This window comes from Pan paniscus, chromosome 19, assembly GCF_029289425.2.
Source record: "Pan paniscus chromosome 19, NHGRI_mPanPan1-v2.0_pri, whole genome shotgun sequence".
Classification (NCBI taxonomy): domain Eukaryota; kingdom Metazoa; phylum Chordata; class Mammalia; order Primates; family Hominidae; genus Pan; species Pan paniscus.
The window spans coordinates 49966293-49983843 of NC_073268.2; the positions used below are offsets into that span (position 1 = coordinate 49966293).

A 17551-nucleotide genomic window follows, 5' to 3' on the forward strand; every position below is an offset into this window, starting at 1 on the left:
TGACAGACCTCAAACTTCAAGCTCGCAGGCGCTCAGTGAACACTCACAAGCTCTCCACCCCCACCCCAGCTCTACCTGTTTTAAAGCAGATTCTGGGTTGGGCTCACATCATCCCTGGAGAGGCAGGGAAGTGCATGGAAGTCACGCAGACCTGGGGTTAGGCCTGGGGTATGTGTTCCTTGCTGTGACCTTGAGCCAGAGCAGCACCTCCGCGTGCCCCTCAGGAGGGCGGGCAGTGCCAGTGCAATCTAACTTAGCAGAAGGCAGGCACCGAGGAGCACTCACTATGTCAGGGTTCTTTCTCCTCCTTTCCAACAAACCTGTGAGCTGGCCATTCTTATGAACACTCCCTTTTTGCAGATCAGGAGACCGAGGCTGGAGGGGGAAAGGAATTCACAGGAGGTCCCCCAGCAAATGAGTGGCCTGGATTCTGACCCAGGGCCCTTTGCGGCATTAGTACAGCCAGGACAGCGCACCTGGAGACTCTACGATAAGCATTTGTTGAGCACCAACTGGGGCCAGGGCCTCATGCCTATCAGTCAGCGCCATGGGAATGGCCCGGAGGGCTTGAGTGGAGTGGAGACAGATGCCAGCGTGTTTTGGCCCCAGTTGGCCTTGATCCTGCTACTGGGGTCCCAGGAGGGCCCCAGAGTCAGAAAGGAGGTCCCCACCAAACCAAGCCACCTCCAGGGTCCCCCGGTCACCCCAAGTCCAACCCAAGGGAGCTCCCACTGGGAAGCCTTCATGACCCCCTAGGCCCTGGCACCCAAGCCCCTGCTCCACATTCTGCCATGCACGGCACCATCACCCAGGAATGACTCAGGCAGGGGATTCTTATCCGGGGTTGTCTGGAATCATCATCGAAATCCTGCAGAAAGAGGGTGCCCTAAGTCCTTTGCTGATGCAGAGGAGTGGAGAACTCTCCACTCACATAGTTTGGGAAGGGAAGGAATTCTCTCCCCACAAGTCCCTGCTGAAGACCTTGGAGATCTGGGGCTGAGCCTCAAGGTACAGATGAAAGTCTAGTTTCCCAAAACTGGGCCGTGTGTGTTCCCTCACCCCACTCCAGGCTTGTCTCGTCACCTCAGTGGAGACATTGGCACGCTCTGAAACTCCTCCTCAGCCCCTGCCTGCTACAAGCTGGAGCAGGGCTTCCCCTCCTGGGAAAGGAGTTGCCCGTCTCAGGTCAGCCTCCCCCAGCTGGGGAGGGCGCTGCTGCAACAGCAGGCACCCAGCACATCCTTGCAGAAGGAAGGGAAGGCAGGAGGCTCGGCCCTGCCACCTGGGAGAGGTGACATCATGGGACAAGCCCTGTGTGCTTGCTGGAGACCACTGGGAGCTGCAAGGAGGCTGAGTTCTGTTCCATCTCCCAACAGCTGCCGCCATGCCCCACCCTCACCCATGAGGAAGCCCCAGGAAACCCCCACCCAAGGCGGAGGCTGAGGAAGCTGGGCGGACGCCCAGCACGCTGTGGAGCCATGCAGGGGACCTTCAGAAAACACATCTCGACACAGGGGACCTCAAAGAGATCAAAATGCATTTAATGTGGTCTAGTCTCATCGCCTACGTCTTTAGATACTGCTATGTATTGAAAATAACATGAAAATTCTCCAGTTTCACCATTTAAAATAATTTGACATTCTATGACCTCACGCAGGGCAGACACCTCGTACAGGGGCCTCCCAACGGTGGCTCCTCCCCGCCCCCCAGGACCCTCTGGGTGGGGACCGCGCAGCACAGCACCAGCAGAGGCTCAGGGGGTGGCCACCGTGCTCTGAGCAGCAGGCATAGGCTGCACACAGACACACACTCAAGTACATGGTTTCACACGGGCACACACACAGCCTCCTACACACGAGCCGGACGCACACGCTCACCTCCAGATGCCTCATCCTGGAACACAAGCTCCGCTCAGGAGCAGACGTGCATAATCAGGGCAGAGGGTCGGGGACTGTGGGGTTCACCTGTGCCAGTGCCCAACCTGATGGGTGGGTGCCCACCCTCACAGCCCCCCTCATAGGAAACTTGCACACGGAAACACCTGGGGGTAGACAGACACATAACCACCTGCATACACACACACACACACACACACGTATAGATCACGTATCTGTATTACTAACCCAGTCATACACATGAAGAGCCGAGTGTGCATGTGTGCACCACACATGTATGCATGCAGGCTCACACAGGCACACGCCTCCACACACACACTCCCCAGGGGCCAAGTCTTCCTCGCTCCTGGCTCATCCCATCCGCCCTCCCGCTTCAAGTGCACTAAAGAGGGAGACTATTTTGGTCTTTAGCACAAGCAATAAATAAATAAATAAATACGAGGGAAGGAAGAAAGAGGACAGGAGAATCAAGCATCTGCCGCCTTTGGGGAGATGAGGCGCTGGGGCTGCTCTCCCGCAGGGTGGGGGCTGGGAGGTAAGAGCACAGACCTCCAAGAGGGCCAGGGGGTGGGCCTGGGGTCCTCGGACTCAGCTCTGGGTCGGGGGAGTAGAAGGCTGTCTCACTGGCCCTGGAAGGGCACAGGCCCCTACACCAGCACCAAGTGACCAGGGTCACCACTGTCCCTCAGCATGGCCATCAGGGAGGTGAAGTGTCAAGCTCTCCCCTGCCAACTTCACCCCAGTACCCAGGGCTAAGGCTGAGAAAGCCCCTAAGGCTTCGGGGCTAGGCCTGGGAGCAGGAATCAGCTGAGGCACCCTTGGCAGACCCCGAGAGGAAAGAGCTGCCTCGGCGGAATCTTCTATGCCAGAAATGAGTGTGGGGCTGAAGCTGGGGCAGGATGCTGAGTCGGGCCTACTCCAGGATGTAGGGGTCGGGTGTCTTGACTTCTATTGCCCCAGACCTCAGGGCTGAGTCTTCAGCTGCTAAGGAGGGGAGGAGGTGGAGGGAAGAGGCAGACACCCCCACCCCACGCCCCCAGCCCCTCTCTGTCTCCTGCACCCCACCCACTCACTGCATGACCCCCTCTGCTCTCTGCCTCAGCTTCCCCACTTGGGGCAGAGTCCTCGGTGCCTTCTGGCTCTGAGCTGTCTCGGGGTGCCTTCTGGCTCTGAGCTGTCTCGGGGTGCCTTCTGGCTCTGAGCTGTCTCGGGGGCAGAGTTGGAGCAGGAGACACATCCTTTCTGATTACCGGCTTCTGGAGAGGCCCGACTAGAGGAGAGCAGGTTTTCTCCGCAGCCCTGGGAAGGGCCTGGCTCTACCATGGACCTGACCCAACCAGCTGCCATGAACAAGATGGGGTGGCAGAGCCAGCAGTGACAACAAGGGGACCCCAAACCTCTTCCTGATGAGGGTGCCACAGTGCCTCAACCTGGGGGAGGGTGGTGGAGGAGCGGCCCTGGAAGCCTCGGCAGGAATTCTGTTCCATGGCTGGTTTCTGATTCAGCTTTGAATGAGCGTGGCCCTCCCCAGTCATCCCAGTTGGCAGGAGGGGGTGGCGATTCCTCTCCTTTCCTAAGATCTTTCCTCTGCCATTCAGCGCTGACCAGGGCCTGGCTGTGCCCTGCCTGAACTCCGCTGTGCTGCTCCAGGTGAGGGAGGGACAGGATGTGGTCCTATGTCAGGCAGACCTGGCCCCTGCCACCTTCACAAGGCAGACAGAGGGGCTGGAGGAACTTCAGCAGTGGAGGTATGGGAGGGGTGGGGTGGGACAGGGTTGGGGGAAAATGAGCAAGCCCAGAAAAAACAGGACAACCCGGAGTCTCTAAGGCACGACTCACACTGTGGGCCCAGTGGGGACGGGGCTGCCAGCTTCCTCCTAGCCTGGGATCCCGACTTCCCTTCCCAAGGAGCCATCCCGGCCTATAGCTCCTAACCACCCCTCACTGTGGAATTGGGCGGAGGCCTGGACAGAAATGGAGAGAGAAGCAAAACAGGAAAATCGAGGGTGGGTGGAGGAACCCTCGATGGCAGGTCCCATGCCTGGCCCTGAGACACATCTCTAAGGTACAAAGGCAAACTCTAAAAGCTCAAACCAGTTTCTTCCCAGCCCCACCCACCACCCCAACGACAGTAGAAAGCTTTTATTACGATCATTAACATGGTCTTGATTTTTCTATCACAAACAGAGCCTAGCCGGCTCGTGAGCTCGATGAAGTGCGGTCCCAGAGCACCCTGCTTGCCCAGGGACTGTGGTGCCCACACACACGGGGAGAGACCAGTCCCACCTCGGGGAACCCTCTGGAGCCTCCAGCCAGCTGCTGCATCCTGGCAGACCCATGGAATTCTAATTGTTCTTTTTGCCCCCTGTGAATTAAAAAAAAATTTTTTCAATTGCATGGTAATTTTTTTTTTTTGTAAACAGTCTCACCCAAGCTAAGGTCAAGAAAGCTGAAACCCGGTGTTTCTCCCCAAGTTAAAAACCAGCAAGGAGCACCGCAGCTAGCCAGCCTTGGACAGCAGAGGCTGGGCCCACCATCGAGCTGAGCTGCTTCCCCGCAGGCTGCAGCTCCATCTTCAGGCAGAAGCCCTGGCCCTCGTGGCCTGGCCCCCCAGGAGGCCACTTCTTTGCCCTGAGCCTGTGATAGCCTCTGAGGCCGGGGGCTGCCGCTCTGGCTGCCCCCTCTCCGGCCAACCTTCTGAGGCCGTTGCAAAGAAACATAAAACGACTAAAACGCTACTGAGTCTGCAACCCAGGGCACTGGGCCCGTTCTGCTCAAACCCAGGGCCCCTGAGCGACCGCGGGGCCTCTCCCCGGCCGGGGGTGGATGCTGCATGTCGGCCAAGGTTGGCTCAGATCTCTGACTCCCGTCTGTAGGGCCGCTGCTCCAGGACCCCGCCACCAGCCTGGAGTCTGTCAAAGTCATGCCTGGCCTGGGGGCTGAGGCCGTCCCGGCTTCGGCCGTCCTGGTCTCCGTCCGCCTCATCCTCCTCGTCACGGCTCAGGAAGGCCAGCTCGTTCTCGTAGCAGAAGGAGTTGGCGCTGGGCAGCAGGAACTTGTTCTCCACCAGATCCTTCGCGCTGCAGCGGGGCGTAGAGGGCACCTCATAGGTCTTGTGGAAGTGCGAGTAGTCAATCTTGTACTGGTTCTTCTCCTCGAAGAGCACGGGCTCAAAGCGGTGACCCCACAGGATCTCATTGGCCAGGTAGGAGCTGCGGGCCTGGGTGGTCATGGCTGTGGCCTCCACCATGCCTTCCAGGATGACCACGATCTCAAAGTCGTCCGTCTCCAGGTCCTGCCGGCTGATGCCGAAGAGCGGGCTGGCCTCGTCAATCTCGTGCAGGATGGTGATGGGCGACACCAGAAAGATGCGGTCCAGGCCCTTGTCGAAGCCCACATCGATGTCGATCTGGTCCAGCGGGATGTACTCGCCCTCCTCGGTGACCCGCGGCTTGATGAGCTGCGCGCGCACATGGGCCTCCACAATGTGGCTCTTGCGCAGGTTACCCACACGCCACATGAGGCAGAGCTTGCCGTCACGCAGGGCCACCACGGCGTTGTGGCTGAACAGCAGCGTCTGTGCCCGCTTCTTGGGCCTTGCCATCTTGGCCATGATGGCACCAATCATGAAGGAGTCGATGATGCAGCCCACGATGGACTGGGCCACCACCATGAAGACGGCCACCGGGCACTCCTCCGTCACACAGCGCAGCCCGTAGCCGATGGTGGTCTGCGTCTCGATGGAGAAGAGGAAGGCCGCCATGAAGCCGTGCACCTGCATCACACAGGGTGTGCGGCCGCGGCCCTCAGCCGGCTCCAGGTCACCGTGTGCCACCGCGATGACCCAGAAGATGACGCCGAACAGCAGCCAGGAGGCAAGGAAGGCCAGCGAGAAGATGAGCAGCATGTACCGCCAGCGGATGTCCACACAGGTGGTGAACATGTCAGCCAGGTAGCGCTGTGACTTCTCGTCCATGTTGGCGAACTCAATGTTGCACTGGCCATTCTTCTTGACGAAGCGGTTGCGGCACCTGCGCCGCGTGTGCACCTTGCCGTTGCCGAAGCCGTTGGCGCCCGACATGGTGACCAGGTGCAGCCCGTCCTCCTCCGATGACACGATGCTGTAGGGGTTGGCCCGGCTGGCCGCGGTCATCCCGGGGGTTGGGGGACCCTGGCTCGCCCCCAGGCTAGCTCCAGGCAGGGCGGCTCCTGCAACAGAGACGACAGCATGTCTGGCTGGGCTGGTGGCTCCGGGCTCCTCTACCCCCATCCCAGGGCCCCCAGATGTGACTGGAGGACGCTTCCACCCTGATTGACCCACGATCGTGCTCTGGTCTTGCCTAAGCCAGCTCCCCACTCTGCCTTCCCAGTGCGAGTGGCCACCCCCTTCGGGCCCCCAGCAGCTCCAGCCAAAAACCCCAGCTCCACACCTCACTCCCACACTGAGGGCTCTGAAGAGTCTATTTAGGATCCAACCCCTTCTCCCACCCTCAAGGCCTGAATCTAACAGTGCCTGCCCAGCCAGTTCGGGGCACAACTTGCCAGCCTCTCTGCCTCTGCCCATGGCCCCCCAGTCTCCATGGTAGCCACAGAGGGCCTGTGGAAGCTGAGTCGGTGCCTATCCCTCCCCTGCTCAATGCCAGAGGCCCCCCAGGACATGCAGGACCTGCACAGGGAAGCTCCTGACCCCTCGGACCTCACCTCCCAGCCTCCTCCAGCGGACTCCCCTTCCGGTCACAGCCCCTGGCCCCAGGCTGTCCCTCAAACCCACCCTGGACACCCTTCCGCAAGACATCCTGCCACTGCCTCACCAACTTGGCACCAGAGGCCTCCTTGTGCCCCAGGAAGACCCATGTCCCATCCCTGCTATATCCACAGCACTGCCCTTTCTAAGGGCACAATGGCGGCAGCAATAACAATAACGTAGCCAGGGGCACTCAACCATCAACCCCGCCCTGAGACCACCACTCCCTAAGGGTAGCACATTTTCTTTTTTTCTTTTCTTTTTTCTTTTTTTTTCTTTTTTAGACAGAATCTTCCTCTCGTCACCTCGGCTGGAATGCAATGGCGCGATTTCAGCTCACTGCCATCTCCGCCTCCTGGGTTCAAGCGATTCTCCTGCCTCAGCTTCCCGAGCAGCTGGGATTATAGGTGCCCGCCACCACATCCAGCTAACTTTTGTATTTTAAGTAGAGACGGGGTTTCACCATGTTGGCCAGGCTGGTCTCAAACTCTTGACCTCAGGTGATCCACCTGCCTCGGCCTCCTGAAGTGCTGGGATTACAGGCGTGAGACGTTTTCTCTTTTGCTTCTTGTTGTCCTTCCCAGGGCCTAGAATGCGGCCTGCCACCCCTGTCGCCACCCACTTCGAACACCCCAAGCTGGGTCCCACCACCCTCCTGACACCCACATGCCCCACTCTACAGTGTCCACCCACATGCCATGCTTGCAGCTTCTTGGTCACCAGCAGTGCCAAAGAGGGTAAGATCTGGCACCCAGACATGGGCTGCTCCCTGGCTGACCTCAGCCGAGGGCCCTCCCCAGCCCCTGCTTCCCGCATCTCTAAGGAAGATTGCAAGGCTGCTACCCTGGCACCTGGGCAGTGCTCAGGGGTGTCACCTGTTCCCAGCACCACCCTCAGCTCACTGCAGGCAGCACCTGGCTCCAGGCCAGCCTACTGCACATTCAGGCACCCCAAGACAGGCCCCGCAGCAGGGCATCCATGCCAGCCAGAACAAAGCCTGCTCTCAGCCACTGACGTGCCCACCCCCGGGACACACAGGCTGTGCTGCCCCCACTAAAGGCCCCACACTGGCCTGTCAGTGACAGGCTAGGGCATCTGCAAGCTAGGGGCTATGGCACCGCCTGGCCCACAGCCACATCTGGATGGCAGCCTGCCTTGGCTGGGCTAGGCTGGAAGCAGGGAGACCTGGGCCTTCCAGCATTAGCCCCGACGGAGGAGCTGGACAGGCCCACCCCTCCCCGCCCACAGGGACCCAGCACCCCCAGTCCCAGTCCAGTCACACCATAACCTCAGAGCTAGACAAAGCCTTGTCCCTTAGCACACCTGCAGCCACATTACTCAGTTACGAAGACACTGAGGCCCCAAGAGAACATCCTGGGGGGCTGGCACCACTGTGGACCAGGCGCTGCACACAGCCTTCTGCAGGCCTCTCAAGCCCTCCAGGGAGGGGTGGGCCACCCTGCTTTACAAACAAGGACCTGGAGGCCCAGAAGCCAGAATGGACTTGTCCCAGTCCCATAGGCAGGAGGCAGCAATGCCAGGATTCAGCCCTGGTCTGTGTGACCCAGCTTCTGGCCACGTCCACACTAGTCTGGGCCTCGGAGCGGGCGCGGCCTCTGAGCTCTGCTCCAAACACCTGAGCAACAGGTGATGGTGGAGCCGCCTGCCCGGCCAGGCTGTGGAACACTCCCAGGGGCTGCCCGGTTGCTCAGCCTCAAGCCGGCCAGTCCGAGCAGCACACAGCAACTGCCGCCTGAGAGACACAGGGAGAGCAGGCGGGGTCCTGGGCGCCTTGGGGGACAGATCCATCAACAGCTGCCCTCGGATCGTCCTCTCAACAACCCGGGGGTGCAGCCACCATCCAGGTTCAGAGAAGTTAAGTGACTCCCCCCAGGCCACACAGCCATTAAGCAGGAGAGTTGAGTTTTAAACCACCTCTAGCGCCGTCCCCCACCATGGACCCCCAAGCTCTGCAGGGATGCCTTTCCTTACTCTGCCGTCCCCCCTCAACACCGCTGCGGCTGACCACCTCACCATGACGCTGAGGAGCTGGGACGCAGGGCCGGAATGGTGGACACTGCTTCTGCCTGGGCCTGGAGGTAGGGAGCCGGCGGCAGGGGGTACCCCTGAGGCTGTGCTGGGAAGGGGGCTCAGCCCCAGATTCCTGGACCCTCCAGAAGGAGGCAGCCAGGGCCGGGGCACTCAGACGCCGGCGTGAGGCCACCAGCTGACAGGGGCTGGATTTGTGTGGCCCAGGGGCTTTGAGGGACTTCCAGCGGGTCATGGCTGCTCCAGCCCCTGCTCCGAGCAGCTCAAAGCCTGCAAGGAACAGAATCACAAGAATTAAAGGCCAGAGAGCCCGGTCTGCATGTGCTCCCAGCAGCTGGCGGCCTCAAAACTGGCCAACTACCAGACTGGTGAGGGTGCTGCCACAGCTCCTGGCATCTCTGCCAGGGCTGGGCACCCCAGACCTGCCCAGATGGTGTCATACAGGCTTGGAAACCCCCACTTCTGTTGACGTTCCTCTCTGCGTGGTTTTACCACCCAGAGAGCATCAACAAGGTCAAGTTCATGCCCCACTCCCTCATTTCTCAGAGCCAAAAACTGACAAAGACACCTGTCCCAGGACCCCTGGAAACTGAGCAGAAGAGAGAGTTGGAGCCCAGAATGTCAGTCCTCAGCCTCACACAGTCCTGCTCTGCCGTGTGTGCATGTGTGTGTGAGAGAGAGAGAGAGAGACCCTCCCCAGGGGTGCTGGAAGCCCCCTCACTGGGCACTTGGTGAATACAGCACCACAAAGACAGACCTAGAAGGGGACCCTGGCATAGAAACCCTAGCACCACAAGCTAGACAATGTCTCAAGAACACTCCTGCATAAACACAGGTGTGGCAAGATGTTACACAACCATGCGGCCTTCAAGGTCGCAATTTAAGAAATATAGGACAATATCCTCCACCAGGGACACACAGGCCTTTTTGGCTCTTGCTCAATGGGGTGCATACAGTGAAATCAGACAAGACATGAAATCAGAGAAACTGTTTTGCTGGAAGAGGCCTTAGCAAGCAAGAAGGCTGGCTCCCCATTTCACAGATGGGAGAACCAAGTCCAAAAGAGAAAAAGAGACTTGTCCCAGGTCACAAAGCAATTCAAGGGCCAAGACAAGGTGCTCACTACTAAAGTTAGGACCGTTTTCCGCAGACACCCAGGTTGGCCTGCCAGGGTCCCAGGGTCGCCAGGAGGGGAATGGGAGAGGGGCGCTGGGGTACACTACCTGAGCTAGACAAGGCGGTTTCAACACCAAGGGGCAGTGAAGCAAACCCAGCAGGGAGAGAGCAGGCAGTGGGGAGAGAGCGCGGGCCCGGCAGACCCCCGGAGATCCCTGCTTTCCTGCTGGCCACAGTGCCTACAGACGCAGCCTCCCAGCGACCAGTCCACTTGAAGAACAGACCAGGGCCTGGGCTGGGAGCTTTTAGAGAGGATGCCAGACGGCAGCTGCCACGTGACCTAAGGGTGGGGTCCAGGAGTCACCGGGAGGTGCTTCCGGATGGAACTGGATGCCCCATGCCCACTGCCCTGAGGCCCTGGGCTTCTCAGGTTTCGGTGACATCCGGGAGGAGCCCAGGGCAAGGCCTGGACCCACATTCCCAGACACCAAGAAAGCACTGACCGGAAGGGAGAGTGCAGGGGCCTGCATCACCCAGGGTAAGACATAGGGACTCGGAGGGGGAGGCGCCAACAGCCCCCATCCCCCAGGCAGAGACTGTTCAGCTAGCTGGGGCGCCTCACGAGGCACGAACACAGCACTCAGTATCTATCAAGTGCTTACTACCTGCCACGTGCTCTTCTAAGAGCTTTAATAAACTGATTCATTTAATCCCTTCCATCACACTGTGATTATTATCCCCATTTTCCAGATGAGCAGACGGAAGCCTAGGAAGATTGAGTCACTGTGAGGGTTACACAGCCTTTCAGGAGTGAAGTTTCCAGGCTGGGCTGTAGGGGTGAAACCAGTGCCCCACAACACCAAGACCTGAGGCCTGACTGTGTGCGTGGCACTGCAATCCTTTTGATCCCAAGCCCCTGCAATCCCAGGTGGTGATGAGATGTAGACTGCCGCAAATCGGCACTCAAAAGCACAGGTTCAAGGGCCCTCACCAGCACTCCAACCCACGGCCACTCACCCTCATTCGGAGATGGGGCACTCTACCTCATGATCAAGCCTCACCATTGGAAGACCCCTCAGAGATCACTCAATGCAGGGAAGGCTGGTGCACGCCTCCCCGCCCAAGGTGGCTGCTCCAGCCTCGCCCAGGCAAGCACCATTCCTCAGCCACAGAGCTTCATCCACTGCATCCAGGGCAGCTCAGAATCTTTCCTAATCCAGGCACCATTCATCAGATGCAGCACTGGGGTCTGGAAAGCCCAGCCCTTCCTTTGCAGATGGGGAGACTGAGGCTCTGAGCCGGTGCCCTTGCTCCGTCACATAGGGTGTGAGAGGCAGGGCTGGCTGCAGGGTTAGGGGCTCTCCCTCATGGCAGGCCCTGCCCAGGGTATAGGACCACATCAAGGCTAGGCTGGGCACAGGCAGCCAGGAGGGGCACTCCTGGGGGACACTGCCAGAGCCAGGAGTGGGAGGCAAAGACGTGCTGGGCACCCTGGGGGCAGTGAGGAAGCTTGGCTGGATGGGGGAGAACCCAGGCTGGTATGGAGGGGAGAGGGAGAGTGGGGGGGTGGCATTCCTATGTCTCATAATCTGGGAAGAAGATGATGACCTCTTACACCAATCCCCTTTCCAGGCCAAACTTCCCCACCAGAGACTCAGCTGACCTCTGTACACCAAGCTAACCCATGGCCCTCAAACATTTGGGTCCAATGCCATGATGGCTTCCTATGCCAAATGCAGGCTAGGCCCGAGGAGAGAGGCAGCAGCAACACATCACTGTGTGCAGGGCATGGGGTGGTGGGTGCCCCACTGATATCCTAGGCCCTTACCACCTCAGGCCCACCTGTCTCAATTCCTACACCAACCACAGTGTCTCTCTGCCCAAAAGCTCTCTCTAGCCATGGGCACGCTCTGCCATTCAGAGGGCAGGCTGAGGAGCTGATGCTGCCAGGACAGCTTTCAGTCAGTGACTGATGGGCGCAGGTGGCTGGGCCCCAGCAAGCTGCCCCTGGGAGGGGCACTGCTTCCCTGGCCTCCCCAGCGGGAGTCGGCTCCAGTGCCCCAGCAGTAACTGTATCAATGACATGCCCTTTATCACTTCCTTCTCTTTCTCACCTCATTTCCTTATTTCCTGGGATCACCTCCCAGGAAACTACTTGCGCTGGAACCTTTGTCTCCTGGGCCTTCCTCATAGGGTCTCCAGTAGCCTCTCCACGGCAAAGGCTCTTGAACCCTGGCCTCCCCTCCTGGATGCCCCACACCAAGTCTCCTCCTGCTTTTCCTCCTCCTCCTTCTGCCCCACAATACTGAGCCACCTTCTCCTCCGCCTCCTCCACCTCCTCCTCTTCCCCTGGCCCCCTTTAGGATCCTCTAGCACTGGGCTTTTCCCGTTCAGGCCAGAAGCTACTTCCCACCTTGTGTGAGAGTTGATCTTGCCCAGGCCCCATCTCTGACCAAGCTCAGAGGCCTAGAGAGGCTGATGCAGGTACTAGCAAAGAGGGGCACCCAGGAAATGTGCTCCAGCCAGATGAAGGGTGAAGGACTAAGCAGCTGAATGGGATGGATGAGGAGATGGGTGGAACAGTGATTGAATCAACAGTTGGGTGGTCGGGCAGATGGGTGGATAAATCGGGTTGACGGATGGGTGGGTGGATGATAGGGGTGACCAGATAGATGGACTGGCTAGGTGGGTGGAAGGATGGGTGGATGGATGGTTGAGCAGATGAATGCGTGGGGGAATGGGTGAGGAACGGATGGCATGGGCGAGGGGATGGATGGAGGGGTGGAGGCATGGGTGGGTGGATGGAAGGCTGAGCAGATTAATGGGTGGGGGAATGGGTGATGAAAGGATGGCATGGTGGGTGGAGGGGTGAAGGATGTACAGATGACAGTCTGGTGGAAGGAATGCCTAGATGCACAAGAGCATGTCAATGACTTCACTCTTACCTCTTGAGTTCTATCTTCTACGTAATGGTGCTGAGTGGGCACAGTACTGTCTTCAAGGCTGAATTAGTAGTGGCTGCCATTTCCCAGGCACCAGCTGGAAAGGATCCAGTCACTAGAACATCCTAAAGTTAAAAGAGTAAAGCCAAGTTACTGCAGGCGGTGCTGCTCTTCTCAGAGGGGCTCACAAGTAAGACATAACCACATGAACCCACATTTCTGCTCACTTCCCCAGGGCCCCACAGGAGATGGAAGGGCCTCTGGCCTGCACCTTTGATGCCCCACACCTTCACAGCATAGCAACCATCCAGAACCAGAGAAGAGCAGAACAAGATGGGGTGTCAGAGAAAAATGACAGCTGACAATTATTGAGTGCCTATTGCATGCCAGACACTATAGTAGGCATTTTACATACATCATCTCACACAATCCTCACAATTCCACAAGGTTGGAACTATTGTTGTTACTATTCCAGAGAAGTAGTTAATGTGGTAATTCTCCCACTGTCACAAAGGAATTCAGGCCCTCAGCCTGTACTCCCAGCCACCACCTGCAGAGCCTTCCCAACGCCAACTTTGGAGCCAGTTGTGAATAGCTGAGTGGGTGGATGAATGAATGGGTGGGTGGATGGATGGATGGATGGATGGATGGATGATGGATGGGTGGGTGGATAAATGAATGCAGGGATGAATGGGTAGGTGGATGGATAAATGGATGAGTGGGTAGATGGATGAATGAATACATGGGTGGGTGGATGGATGGATGGGTGAATGAGTGGTTGGGTGTGAGGGTGGATGGCTGTATGGAGGAAGGATGGATGAGTGGATGAATGGGTGAATGGATGAGTGGATGAATGGATAATAGGATGGAAAGATGGATGGATGGATGGATGAATGGATGGATGGGTGGATGGTTGGATAGATGGATGGATAAGTGTGAAAGTAGATGATTGGATGGATGGATGAACAGAAGGGTAGATGGGTGGGTGACTGAGTGGATGGGTAGATGAATGAATGGAGGGATAGATGGGTGAATGGAGGGATAGATGGGTGAATGGGTGGATGGATGGATGGATGGGTGGATGGATGGGTAATGGGTGGGTGGATGGATGGACAGACGAATGGGATGGATGGATGGGCAGATGATTGGGTGGATGGATGGGTGAGTGAATGAGTGGATGGGTGAGTGAAGAAGTGAATGGATAGAGGGATGGCTGGGTGGATGGGTGGGTATATGGTTGAGTGGGTGGATGAACAGATTAATGGATGAATGGGTGATGGGTGCATGGATGGATGGATGGATGGATGGAATGTTGGGTGATGGATGGGTGGAGTGAATGAGTGGATGAGTGGATGGGTGGATAGATGGACAGGTGGATGAGTGTATGGGTGGGTAAGGAAATGAATGGATAGAGGGATGGAAGGGTGGATGGATGGACAGATGAGTGAATGGATGGGTGGGTGGATGGGTGGGTAGATGGATAGATGGATGGGTGGATGGGTGGGTGGATGGGTGGATGGATGGGTGGGTGGATGGGTGGGTAGATGGATAGATGGATGGGTGGATGGGTGTTCGGTTGGGTGATGAGTGGGTAGATGGATGGATAGGGTGTTTGGGCAAGTAGGATAGATGACTAGATGGATGAGCAGGTGGGCACATGGCTAACTACATGGATGGGCACACATCAGTAATTTGCCAGAGATTTGCCTTGGGTACACATACATCCTACATGGTCCCTGCAATCCCAAAGATGCAATTTCCCCACCTGTCAAAGGGGTCCCCCTGTCTTCCTATCCAGTGTGCTGTGAGAATCAGAGAAGAGGTTGGTGGGAAGGGGCTCTGAGGATCTCCACGGTGAGCCACCTGACATGCTTCTCACCTCCGCACCTCCCAGCCAGGGAGTTCATGGGGCCTGCCCTTTCCAAGGTTACAGCCAAGGCTGGTTTGTCACACTGGTTTTTCTGGCTGGAATTAAGGCAACTGTTGGTGAGTCACCCCCACCTCATCAGCCTCCTGGGACAGGTGACAGTGGTTTAGAGGCACACAGACCTAGATTCAAATCCCAGCTCTGCCCCTCATAAGCTGTGTGACCTTGAGTAAGTCACTTCCCCTCTCTCAGCTTGTTCTGAAATGGGATGGCCTGCCTGGTCTCTAGTGGCCCTTCAGTCCCTCTTCACCCTCCAAGTCCCCCAATCCCCAGCCCCTTCTTCCCCATCCCTCATCATTCTGGGAGCAGAAGCCACAGGCCTACACTTTGCCTCTCTCAGCCATTCCACCCTCAAAACTGATGGGGACACAGAGGTTCAGAGATGGATGGGTGGATGGATGGACAGGTGGATGAGCTGCAGAGGTTCAGAGAGGTTCTGTCACAAGCCAACATCACACAGCTGGGGACCTCCACGGCAGGGACTTAGGTCCACGCCCTTCCCCGAGTGAGCCAACACTGTGCTTGGCCCTGCATGCTTGGCAGCTGGCTGCAGTCATCCCGATGCTCACAGCCCTGCCTTGGAGAAGGGACAATTCTCCCCTCTGGACAGATAGGAAAACTGAGGCTGAGAGAAGCTAAGTCACCTGCCCAGTCACCTGGAGCTGGAACTCTGAGCAGCGAAGGTCGGATATTGCCACAGGGCCATGGGAAGCCAAGCAGGGGTGGGGGCCAGAAGTGTGGGCGGCAGCCTCTATCCACGTCCTGCTGGTCACCTGGCTTGCACCAGGCTCTCCCAACCTCGTCCCTCACTCCCTACTACCTGGAAGGGGCATTCCCCAGACCACAAATCCAGCTGGATTTGTTCTTATCTAGGAGGAAGGCAAAATTAGCTCTATTCTACACAGGGGTACTGAGACGTGGAGCAGAGAAGCGACTTGCCTGAAGTCACAGGGCAGGGCAGCACCCTGCAAACAGGAGCCAGCCTTCCGGATGCCCTGGCCAGAGCTCCCGCCACCTGCAGGGGCCACAGCAGTCGCCATGTGAGCTCACCCCGCCAAGTCCCACAAATGCTTCCCGGGGTTATGGTCACAATCCTGGATGGGGAGGTGGGCTGCAGGGGCAGTGCTTCCCCATGACCATGACTGAGGGCCAATAGGCCGGGCTGGCCCACAGCGTCCCGCAGGGGAGGGCAGGGCCTGGGCTGAGGCTGGGGCTGAAATCCCCCACGGAACAGGGCAAGGCACTTCCCCTTCCTGAGGCTCAGCTTCCCCTGAAAAACGAGGCTGGTGACGCCTGCCAGGCCTCTCAGAGGATGTGCCATGAAATTGAAGGTGGTGACGAAGCTACAGTCCGGGCACTGGGCCTCGCCCCAGCGGGTCTCTGGGAGGTGGCAGCTGTCACCCTCCCTGGAGAGGCCTGGCAGCCCCCCAGCTCACTGGGGCCTGAAACTCCCCATCTGCAAAATGAGGAGACCCCACACACCTCGGGACACTGTCACGAGGGTAAGCCAAGCCCTGGCTTCAGTATCTGTCCCACAGAGACTATGCAGCAGTGTGGGTCCTGCAGGCGTTCACTGTGACCGGCGTTCCTGACACCACGTGGGCACTGAAAGCAGAAACAGGCTTCCCAACAGGATGGAAAGCTGGCTGTGCCCAAGCCTCCCTGTGGCCTGCTGGATGTCCTCAGAAGCCCCCCTAGCCCGCAAGGAGCCACAAAACGCACAAGGGCAGGATCTGCCTCGCTGTTCCATGCTCGGGATGCGCCCGGCCCACAGAGGATGCTCAGAAAGTGGAAGCTGCAGGAACCTTGAGTGACACTGACCCCTCACATTCTGTGGCGTAAAGATGGGGGCTGGACATATGGACCCCAGGAAGAGGCTGCACCAAGCGGCCAGAAAAGGCAAATGTCCACCCTTAAGCCCTGAGGTGAGGCCAGGTCAGAAGGTTCTGGCCCCACAGGGTGGACAACAGTCACACCAAACACCAGGGAATGTTTCTGACGGTATTTTTATCTTGAGAACATCCTTCTTCACAGAGGGTGGGGGCAGGAGGGAGAGAGGGTGTCCTTGGCCCCAGGCCCCTGGGAGAAGCAGAGAACAGAGGCCCTGCAGTAGTGCCCTCTGCTGGGGTGGCCATCGCAGACACTGCCCCATCCCTGGGCTCCGTTAAGTCCTAGGAACAGGGGAGACCTGGAGGGTCTTGGGGCCCTTCTAGGACTCCTGGCTCTGCCCCAACTTGCTGTGTGACCTGGGGCAGGGCTCTGTCCCTCTCTGGGTCTCCCTCTTCAAGTCCTCACTGGGCACCGAGGACTTGAAGAGGAAGCATTGGGCGCCTGCCTTCATGGGGCACCCTGCCTCACAGGGCAGACGGTGAGAAGTCAGCAGTCATAAGTCGCTGGGCCCTCGGGAGCCCAGGGGAGGTGTCTAACCCAGTGGCAGGAGGGGTGCTTCCTAGAGGAGTATCTGCCAGTGGGGAGGCAGCAGCGAGCAGCAGGGGAGACAACCCCGCCTGAGACCAACCATAGCACAGTGACACAGCTAAGAGCACCAGAGTCCTGCAGTCTTGGTGCAGATTCCAGCTTCACTCTCCAGGCACTGGGCCTTGGGCAAGACCCACCCTGACTGTGTGCAAACCAGGGGGCTGGCCCAGCTACTCCACAGAAGCCCTGCCAGCCCTCCATTCCAGGATCTAAACTATTCGGGGTTTGTGGGGAAGGTGTGAAGAGATGGGCACAGCCTTGCCACCATCATATCAGGGAAGCTCAGCATGTGCAGGCACAGAGGCCGAGGCATCATCCCAGGAGGCCTCGGATGTCATATTAATGAGCCTAGACTTGATCCCAAAGGCAATGGGGAGCCCAAGGGCCATAAGAGCTTGAA

General features: G+C 58.2%; 1 protein-coding gene across 1 annotated transcript in view; it reads right to left on the reverse strand.

Annotated features, from left to right (window-relative positions):
- Window positions 1-1520: 1520 nt before the first annotated feature.
- The window catches only part of KCNJ12 (potassium inwardly rectifying channel subfamily J member 12), a 43501-nt gene continuing 27470 nt past the window's right edge, over window positions 1521-17551 (reverse strand). The window contains exons 2-3 of the mRNA XM_034942236.3: window positions 12750-12871; window positions 1521-6104 (exon numbers count right to left, since the gene is read on the reverse strand). Of these exons, the coding sequence (XP_034798127.2) occupies window positions 4747-6048 (1302 nt within the window). The 5' untranslated portion in view covers window positions 6049-6104; window positions 12750-12871 and the 3' untranslated portion in view covers window positions 1521-4746. The remainder of the gene's footprint in view (window positions 6105-12749; window positions 12872-17551) is intronic.